This window comes from Triticum aestivum, chromosome 5D, assembly GCF_018294505.1.
Source record: "Triticum aestivum cultivar Chinese Spring chromosome 5D, IWGSC CS RefSeq v2.1, whole genome shotgun sequence".
In the NCBI taxonomy this organism is placed as follows: Eukaryota; Viridiplantae; Streptophyta; class Magnoliopsida; order Poales; family Poaceae; genus Triticum; species Triticum aestivum.
This window is the reverse complement of record NC_057808.1, coordinates 28,476,166-28,486,046: the sequence shown is the minus strand read 5'-3', so window position 1 is coordinate 28,486,046 and position 9,881 is coordinate 28,476,166. Positions and strand designations below refer to the sequence as shown.

Here is a 9,881-nt window from a genome sequence, read left to right as displayed (position 1 = left end):
AATTGTTGATATGAATAAATGAAGTGTTGCATGTTATCACATATATGTTACTCCACACTATAGAGGTAGTAACATAGACTAGTAACATGCATATGTTATTAGTCTATGTTACTGCCCATTGTGACTAGTCCAGCCGGCTGCAACACGGGCTCCTAGGCATGTTGTGAGAGAGTAAGGTGGGCCATGTATCAAAAAAGTAGCACATATTTATATACAACTATTGTATTCGCCGGCTATAAGCTTGACTATAGATGATATGGCATGACCATATAACCAGCAGCTGGCTATACTATTAACCATGCTCTTAGAAGGAAGCAGAAGAAGACCAAGTCCAAGTGTCTAGTGACGCCTTTTTTCTGCCAACTCAGCCCCGTCAACATTTACTTTCGGGTGGAGGTGTTGAGATTCTGCGTGAGTGTTTTTCTGCCACCTTCGTCGGCTCGACCAATTAATGACATCATCAAAGTCATTATTTCTACCATAAGTGTTTTTTTACCACTGTTAAACTTATTTTTGGTACGATGAGAAATGCAACGATTTCTAAAGTGGTGTTTTATTCGCTAATCGCATCTTAAATGTGGTGGCTCTGTGCTTTTTTTACTTACTTGGTTCTCATCAATCTCTTTCAAAAGGTGCATCGATCATTCGGCTGTGCCGTTACTTGCGATAAAATCTTGCAGAGTAGATATTTGTTTTGCAATAACTGTATTCATACCCTCTCCTCCTTAGAGTATAGCCGATATAACCATTTGCTGAGCAGGCACTTGTTCTTAACCTCCAAATTTTCAATCCGCAAACCCCCTTGGTCCTTTGGCCTACACAATATATCCCACTTAGCTGGTCTATATTTTATTTTATTCTCATCGTTTTGCCAAAAGAACCGCGATCTATAAAAGTCCAATCTTTTCGTACCCTTACGGGTATTTCGAAGGACAACATAAACATCGACATAGTATTTTGTGCGCACGTGAAAACAACAACAAACAAAACAAAGAAAAAGAGTAAGGATTGGGTGAAAACACTTGATGTGACATAACAATGTCTATCTAGATGAGTCTTAGACAGACCCGAAAGTAAATGTTGCCGGTGCTATGATGAATGAAACAAGGGGCTGGGGTTGGAGGTGCTGAGGTTCTGAGTGATCATCATGGTGTGGGCTAGATTAGATGAACATCAAACAAGACATAAATTTTACGCGAGCGTCTGAAACAGCTGGTGTAGCATGGACGCAAATTTGGTGGTGTTGATTCTGATGTCTTGCTCCAGCCAGAAGTACTGCCTTGTCAGCTCCCACCCCTGCTTATGTATCGACTCCGGGTCACTGATCATCGGGTGGTCCTTGCCGTACTTTTCGTACAGCGTGCTCTCCTCGGCGGCGATGTTGTACTCGACGTCCTGCAGCATCATCTCCTTGGCCTGCACGCCGAAGTACCGCATGGCGGTGTCCACGCCCCACGGCACCACCTGCAGCATGGCCGCGCCGGTGCGGAGGAAGAAGAAGCTTGTCAGCGCGGCCCCGTGCGCGCCCATCAGCACGTCGCACGAGTCCACCACCCGGGAGAACTCCTCCAGCCTCACGTCACGGCTCGGCTCCTCGACCAACACCTCGAACCCGGCGGCCTGCACCGCCGCGGAGATCTCCGGAACGTTGACGAACTTCCTGTTCCCGCTGCGGTTGATGAGCATGAGCCGCGGCTTTTGTTTCTCCGTGCCATCGTCAATGCCGTCAGTTTCGTTCTTCTTATTGGCCTCCTTGTACGGGGTTCCTTGGCTGTCCGGTGGGAGCGAGAAGATGTCCCGGATGTACAGCCGGAAGTCCAGCATTGTGTAGTTGCGCGGTGTGCGGGCCGGGTCGATGCCAAGATCGCGGTGGCTGCGGAGTCCGACTGTGATGTGCGGGTAGCACCGGACACCAGCGTCCTTGTTGAAGTCGACGATGTCATAGCGTGACAGGTTGGTCAGGATGAGGCGGTACTTGTCCACGAACCACGACTGGATCTCGGTGACGAGGAACTGGACCTCGCCGTCGTAGGCACGGGTGGTGATGAAGAGCGGGATAAGGACGTCGCCGAAGTCATGCCATGGGTTGGATGTAAGCCCATTCATGGCGAACACGACGGCCGGGACAGCGTGCCGGGAGGTGCACTCCGGCGCCACTAGGGACTGGGCGGCGCTCAGGGTCTTGACATTCACCTCGATGATGTCCACTAGTTGCTTGCGGGACTGGTCTTTGATGGCCCATTCTTGGCCGTTGGTGTCGCGCTCTTCGGTGGGCGGGACATATAGGACGGTACGGTTGACACCAATGGCACGGGCGTCGCCGGAGATCTCGCAGATGTCATATCTGGGGTCGGACAAGTCGCAGATGGGCTTTCCCGGAGCACCTGCATGCATGCGGCCGATTGAGGTGTTAAAGAAATGAAATGGTGTATATTTTAACGGATTTGAGTTTGTGGCGGTTCCAAAGCTAACCATGTTTGACGCTTCCATTATTCCCATCGCCGCCGTCTTGCCGAATGAGATATCCCTTGTCACTAGCATTATTTGCTGGCTGGCCTAACTGGTCTATTTTATCTGCTTGCGCGTTACCTGAATTATAAAATTAATGAAAAGCCGGTCAATCAGTAGTTAAATTAACTGCATGAGACTAGCTAGAGAAGAGACGGTACATCAACGGACGATTACGGGCCTATTACAGGATGAGTTTGTGTTGTCAATCTGTGATTGGATTAAAGGGAGAGAGGGGCCTCACCCACTAACCCCGTAATGAGCCCGTGCGTGTAGCATTTTTGCTAGCTAGATAGTACTGTATTTGTTATTCATAGGGCATATATAGGGGGTGTTTGGTTCAGGGACTTTTTAGTCCCAGAGACTAGAAAAAGTCCCTAAAAAGTCCCTAGAAACCAAACGGGAGGGACTTTTTCTACAGGGACTAGAAAAAGACTCTACTAGAGAGTCTTTTTTGATTAGTCCCTGGGACTAGAAAAAGTCCTAGCACTTCTGAACCAAACACCCCCATAGGATTGAGAAAATGATTATGTCAAGACAAGCAAAAGATGAGTTACCAGTCTTGTTATTCATGTCGGTTGCATGTGCAACGTTCTTGTCTTCGAGATCTTCTTTCCCCGTCGTCTTGATTACCTCGCCAGTCTGCCCATTTTCTATGTGATCATGCACTGCAATTATCAATGTTAGTATGAAGAAAGTATGTCTAATGATGTATCTAATGGCATGTATTTGGTATATAATCGTACTCTCCTGCTAAAACAGTATGATCCTAAACATATGTGCTACATAGGTATTATGCTACACGTAGATGGTAGACACGTCCCCATTGCGCGTTTACTATTTAAGCAGCTGATCACGATGCAGCACTATATATAAGCTAGCTACCTGTGTTGTGGGCTAATCAAGGAGTTCACGCGTTTGGCCATTTGATAGGACTCGGTTATGTTAACCGCTCATCAATTGCAAATGGGTGCTCATAGAGATAGGGATACTTGCATATGTTTATAGTAAAAGTGAGTGTACATGCTTGTTTGTGTGTAGTGTGTCCCTAAGAAACAATCATGCTAAATCAGAGTAATAACCGGATGCGTAGTAGTAATTATATGTGTACCTTGAGTAGAATTATTAGGAGCCGATGACGCTGATGACACCGGAGGAGGAGAAGTCATGGAAATTTGCCCGGTACGCTCGGCCTGCGTGGACTGCAGAACTACTGCACATACATTACGCTCGGCCTATTATTGTGAAGAATTTCGTAAATAAATATACATTACAAATCTTATAAATAATATGTGGTGTCATTTTGAGACTATAAACATTGTGAGTGAATCTTGTAGCTTGTTGTTTGGCAGAACTCCTCAACGTTAACTTTAATTAGTATTCCATCTATCCCCCAAAAGAAGACCTCTAAAAAATTTCTGGGCTGAAATGGTACATAGGTTGACCATGTTTATAGGAAACACCATCACGAGTAGGGCGTTTAGGTGCCCAGGCTCATCTGCACCCGGTTAGAAAAAAATTCATAAAAATTTCAAAACAAATTCAAAAAATTCTAATTTTTTGTATGGTAGACAATTTGATGCGTGAGACCCGCTTCAAATTTTAAGTCATTTGGACTTCTGAGCAGCTCTCAGCAAAAAAGACAAATCGGATCAAAACAGTACATGAACAGTAACATTTTTACAGACCCCCAATTTGTCCTTTTTGCTGAGAGCTGCTCAGATGTCCAAACGACTTGAAATTTGGAGCGGGTCTCGCGCAACTAATTGTCTACGAGACAAAGTTTTTTTGGAATTTTTTGAATTTTTATAGTATTTGTTTTGATTTTTTTTCGTCAGCGCGGGTGCAGATGAGCTCGGGCGCAGAGATGGATTTTCGACACCATCAACAACTACAATACTAAATACTAGACACAATATGAAGATATATTTATTGTGTATCTAATGAGGAGAGGACAGTGGAGACCGGGCCTCAATTCTAGCACCCTTAACTGAAGCAAATGAAACATTAGGCTCCGCGAGAGTATCTGAGTATGTGGTCTATTGGGCATCCAATAAGAAGCGTATGCTATTTTCGTCTGGCTCCAGAGTCCGAGCACAACTATGCCACTTACTTTTAGTAATCCAAGATACAATTAGCATTATACGTACACTCTTCTTCACTTAAGGGTGCTAGAATTGAGGTCCGATCTCCACTGCCCTCTCCTCATTCCTAAAGTATGATCTAACCATCATGCATATGCCTCGAAACACACATTAGCAATACATAGTATAACCATAAAACAAGTAGTGCCTCTGTTAGCAAATATAAGATGTTTCAATTTGGACATTTTAATATAAATAAACTACTCCCTTTGTAAACAAATATTGTAAGATCGTAAAACAAAAAAAATACTATAAGACGTTTTAGATCACTAAATGGGAATACATAGAGACTGAAATGAGTGAACAAACAAACTAAAACATATCTATGTATATTTTATCTGTAACACGTACGAGTATGTTATGACCACGTACGATCAAGAGAACGAAACGTTAGCAAGTGAACGCGCGGAGAACAGATAACAGGAGAAGGTTACTACTGCAGTGAAGAAGGTTACTACTAACCAATGGTACTCGTGGATCGGAACTGGCCGGACACCGTGGTGTAGAGCACGAGGCTGACGAAGAGACCGAGCAGGAATCCGAGCACGGCCTGGTGGTGGTGAGCCAGCGCTCTCGCCACGCCCGACGACGACGACGATGAGGGCAAGTCGGCAGCCATCGCCGTCCTGGTCGTGGGTCACTTCGCCTTCCGTCTCTTCTCTCCCTCAGCTCTTGTAAATTTGTCTCTGTGTCGACTTATGGGACGGCTATTTATATATACTCATACAGTGAGTTTGCTGGCCTACCTAGCCATAGCCATTTCCATCCATGTGGTTCTACTAGCCACGTACGGGTTTAGGAGGGCTTGGGCGGTGAGACCACATGGACATGGATCCACACGCACCTAGTAGCTAGCTTCATCCTTACGTGCCGTTGCCTAAGTAGCTCTCCCGTTCTGCAAGTCTCCGGCTTATTGCCGACTAGTTGGTCTTATTAAGTCCTCGTTCAGTGCAACTTTATTCTGTGTGATGGAGTAGTACTACTAGTAGTAGAATGGTTTAGAGTACAGCGCCAGTTCGACGATCAGCGCCAGCGCAGTTAATGATGCCATTAGAGTACGTGCATGCACATGTGATGGGATTAATGACAGCCGGGGTCAACATGGATTAAACTAACCATCGCGCATTAAAGCGCGTCTGATCTGGAGTAAAGAAGATCACATCATAGTATGCTTCGACTGTGTAAGAGTCCGGAGAGCGAGCTGCCACTGCCATGGTCAGGAATGTATGGTGAGGTGGATCTGAGATGTGCGGTGGTCGTCGGGCTTGCTGCGTCGGGCCATTGGGCTCGGGGTGATCGAATCCTGCACGGTAGAAGGGGGAAGGCGAGCACACGGAGAGGAGGCGGCGTGGCGGGTTGGGGTTCATCGACCGAAGGCAGCACGGGGTGAAGTCTGATTTAAACCTTGAGTTTCTAGAGCTCATTCGAGATGCACCCTCACCTTCAAATCCCTGAAATATATAGTATTACATACAACGGTACACTGTTAACATTAGGTATGCCGACGGCGAGCAGGCAGGACGTCGACCTCGGATGCGGTGAGCCTGTGTGCAGGACACTGGCCTTGAACGCAACGGCCTCGGAGGCGAGAGCGTGCTGGTCGTCGCTCTGCCGTCCCGTCCCCGCCCAGCCGTGCACGCCGTCCACGAACTCTCGGTCAACTAGAGAATCCATGTTTTGGTACCTAGGCAAATCGTGGGACGAGCCGCCTGGGGCGCGATGACTCTGAGTTGGACTTGCAGCCGACGCCGGTGGCGCCCCGCTACATAGAACTCTTTTAGTTGTAGTACAGCTCGCCTAGCATCAATTAGTCCATGCAAATAAAAAAAACCATGCATGCATGCGGAGTATGCAATCCAAGCTAGCAATCCCAGTGTTTCCTGCCACATCATCAAATCCCCTCCTAAAAGAGTGTCAAAGTTAGAAACGATCGGGATTACAAAGTACATGATATAAATTTTAGGGATTTGGAGGTGAGGGTTCATCTCCGACGAGCTCTACAAATTCAAGGTCTAAATAAAACTTCACTCGGCAGCCACGACAGCGGCCTCAGGCTCACATTGGCCATGGTCTTCAGGCGACAACGTTGTGTTTGTGCCCGATTGGATCGGGTAGGGATTTAGGTTTAGGGTTGATGCGGGCGCGAGAACTATATCTCGCTTATAGCAAGAGTATCTACCGTCTCTCTAAAGCTTTTTCCGGCGTGCTGGCTGGCCTTTTTTGTGCACGCTGTCGCATCGCTAGTTCGCTAGTTGCATTCGCTTATTTTTTTTCTTTTTCTTCCGTGTTTCTTTGTCTCTTCAGTCTTCACTGTTTAATTTTGTTTCTTCACGGGCTTCTTTATTTTTCCCACCATTTTCTTCATTTTATTCTGGGTTTTTACTAGGTTTTTCATTTTCATTATTTTTTTTTCATCCTATCTCCGTTCTTATTGGGTTTTTTTTCTGTTCTATTTTCTTTCTTTTGCTTTGGTTGTTTGTTTCTTTCTTAGTTTTCATCAGCTTTCTTCATTTTTCTTTGGTTTTGCTTCCTTCCTCGTGAGTTTTCTTGATTTTCTTCATTTCTGAGGTTTTTCTTTTGTTTCTTTATTCTATTTCTTAGGTTTTCACCACTTTTCAACGTTTTTTCTTTATTCAACAAGTGCTTACATTTTTCATAAACATTTCTACACTTTATGTATACATATGGACCATTTTTATTCATGTTTAACATTTTAAAAAATGTGTTTTTATTGTACATTTTTATATGTATCAGGTATATTTTTCAAACATTTTCTAAAATTTATGTTTTTCTACGTTTTATATATACACCAGGAACATATTTTATACACGTTTAACATTTTTAAATTTCATGGTGAACAATTTTTCAAATGCTTTTTTTAAATACCTAGTCATGTTTTTTCGTAGACATTATAATTTTTTATACATGCGAAACTTTTTTTCTATACACATGTAACATGTCATAAATGTTAGATTGACATTTTTCAAAAGTTTTATGTAGAGTGCTTTTTGAAATATATAAATTTAGAATATATTGGAAGTATAAGCATTAGTAAAAAATAAAACAAAATACTAAAGCAAAAACGTGAAGAAAAAACAGAAAAAAGGATGTTGTGGCCTCCCGCAAGCTGGGCCGGCTCAGTCTTGTGCTTCGTCAGGCTAGGCTGCCTTACGTCTCGCGTTAAGCGAGAAATAGGAACGCTTTTTTTTAGGAGAAGGCCGATATCACTAGTTGAGGAGCACTCGCCGCAACAATAAGTGTCACGCGCGGAGCGCTCTTGAGACTTTTTCGAGGCGCTCCGCGCGGGACACTTGTCGCGCAGAGGGTCACTCCCCGTAATTTCCGGTTTTCCTTTCTGATTGTTCATTTTTTCACTTTAGTCCTTGAACTTTTAGTGTTTTCTAATAGACTTTTAATCTGTTTCTGAGATATGTTTCTCTCTCGAGTCGCTGACCCGTCGCCGCCAGACTAGGCTTTCGTTGCGCTCCTCACCACCCGTCGTCGTCCCCGCTCTTATCAACTGCTTACGGCGGCCCTTCTTCATCGTCCATGGCGCTTCGCCGTTCGCACCATCGTCGTTGCCTACCGCCTTCATTCCCTGGTTCCATGTTTCCTTTTTTTTGAGGAAAACGAGTAACAGGCTACTCTTGAGCCAACACTAGGTCGGCAGTCATCCCTGCATACAGGTCATCTGGTACCCGTGCTACTAGCTGCACGTCATCCGCTCTCCTTGCGCTAGCAGCTAGGAGATGGGCCATCTTGTTCTGATTCCGACTTGTTGAGTATGCGTTTTGTATTGCACGTGTATTGGAATTGTAACCCACCTTCTAGTCTTATATAGTTAAGGTAGAGACCTTTTCTTATATTATATATACGTGCACCAGCACCCCATCAGTACAACGATTATTGTATTGCAAACTTTTTCGTCTATATGGTATCATCTGGAAGGTCCTGACCTAGGGCAAGCCGCCGCCGCCGCCGCGCCGCACCTCCTCACGCGCGCCGTCGCCGCCGCCGCTCCCCACTGCCGCCGCCGTCGCGGCGCGCTTCCTCGCCCGCGCCGCCGCCGCCGCGCAACGCTTCCTCGCGCGCGCCGCCGCCGCTCCCCACCACCGCCGCCGCCGCCGCGCCGCGCCTCCCCGCGCGCGTCGCCGCCGCCTTCGCGTCCTCCTCTGACGCCGCCGCCGCCCCGTGCCGCTGCGCCGCTTCCGCTCCCACCCGTTGCGCTGACTTACTGCCGCCGCTGCGCGCCCCCTGCCGCGCCGCTGCCGCCCCGTCGCGCCGCAACCCTAACCCGACGCGCCGCCGCCGCCCCCTTCCTCTTCCCGCCGCCTCTGACGCCTTCCATGGACTCTCCCGGCTACTTGACCATCTGCGGTGGCACCGCTTCCCCGGCCGCGCCAATCCAGTCGCGTCCTTCCCTGCAGCACCCGCAAGGGAGCGGGGACCGACGCAACCGGCGTGGCGGCGGTCGCCGCCGCCTGCACCAGCCGCAGGCCCAGGACGCCGGGGGGGGGGGGGCACTATCAGCAGGCTCTTCCCGCTGGCCACCAGGCGTTCATCGGCGCGCCCTTCCAGCCGACTGGTGCCGGCTATGGTGCCCTCCCCGCGCTGCCGCCCCTCGGTTGTTATGGCCCGCCCGTCCCGGCGCCGCCCTACGGGGGCCTTCCGCCGCCGTCGGTACCTGTGCCATGGGACCCCACCCTCCTCGCCGCCCAGAACTCCGCACCGTCGTCGAGTAGCTCCGTCGGTGGAGGCGACTGGTACATGGGCTCAGGTGCTACTGCGCACATGGCAGCTCATCCCGGTAACCTAACCTCCTCCACTCCCGTTCACACACCCACTCGTATCACCGTCGGCAACGGCTCCTCCTTACCTATTACTCATATCGGTAGCACCAGCTTTCCCTCCACTTCCACACCCATCACTATGTCTAATGTTCTTGTTTCACCTGATTTAGTCACAAACCTAGTTTCCGTTCGTCGTCTTACTCGTGAGAACCCACTTACTGTTGAATTTGACGGTGTCGGCTTTTTTGTGAAAGACGCCCGTACCCGGATGGTCCTTTACCGATGTGACAGTCCCGATGAGCTCTACCCCGTGCACGCCGGCGCCTCCACCTCCACACCTGTTGCTCTTGCCGCCGGCGTTGACCTTTGGCACGCTCGCTTGGGTCACCTCAACCACACCGTCTTACGTCAAATCCTTAGGAGTTTCTCTTTCTCATGT

General features: G+C 48.0%; 1 protein-coding gene across 2 annotated transcripts; it reads right to left on the bottom strand.

The window, feature by feature from the left end:
• Positions 1 to 947: 947 nt before the first annotated feature.
• On the bottom strand, positions 948 to 5,331 carry LOC123124175 (beta-1,2-xylosyltransferase XYXT1-like). 2 transcript variants are annotated; one of them, XM_044544841.1, is made up of 5 exons: positions 5,115 to 5,331; positions 3,620 to 3,721; positions 3,066 to 3,176; positions 2,473 to 2,589; positions 948 to 2,384 (listed from the first exon to the last, which is right to left on the bottom strand). In XM_044544841.1, exons 1-5 carry the CDS (start codon positions 5,269 to 5,271, stop codon positions 1,192 to 1,194), a joined length of 1,680 nt encoding a protein of 559 aa, XP_044400776.1. In that variant the 5' UTR covers positions 5,272 to 5,331; the 3' UTR covers positions 948 to 1,191. The 2 variants fall into 2 exon arrangements, with proteins under 2 accessions (XP_044400776.1, XP_044400777.1); XM_044544842.1 differs by having other exon boundaries at positions 3,620 to 3,718; positions 5,115 to 5,316.
• Between the last annotated feature and the right edge of the window lie 4,550 nt (positions 5,332 to 9,881).

Bases quoted from the DNA above. Each gene is read 5' to 3' on its own strand.
- LOC123124175 (XM_044544841.1), bottom strand. From the start codon at position 5,271: ATGGCTGCCGACTTGCCCTCATCGTCGTCGTCGTCGGGCGTGGCGAGA. The intron at 2,590-3,065 runs GTAACTCATCTT...TTTATAATTCAG, and splicing joins CGACATGAATAACAAGACTG to GTAACGCGCAAGCAGATAAA. The intron at 2,385-2,472 runs GTTAGCTTTGGA...GCATGCATGCAG, and splicing joins TAATGGAAGCGTCAAACATG to GTGCTCCGGGAAAGCCCATC.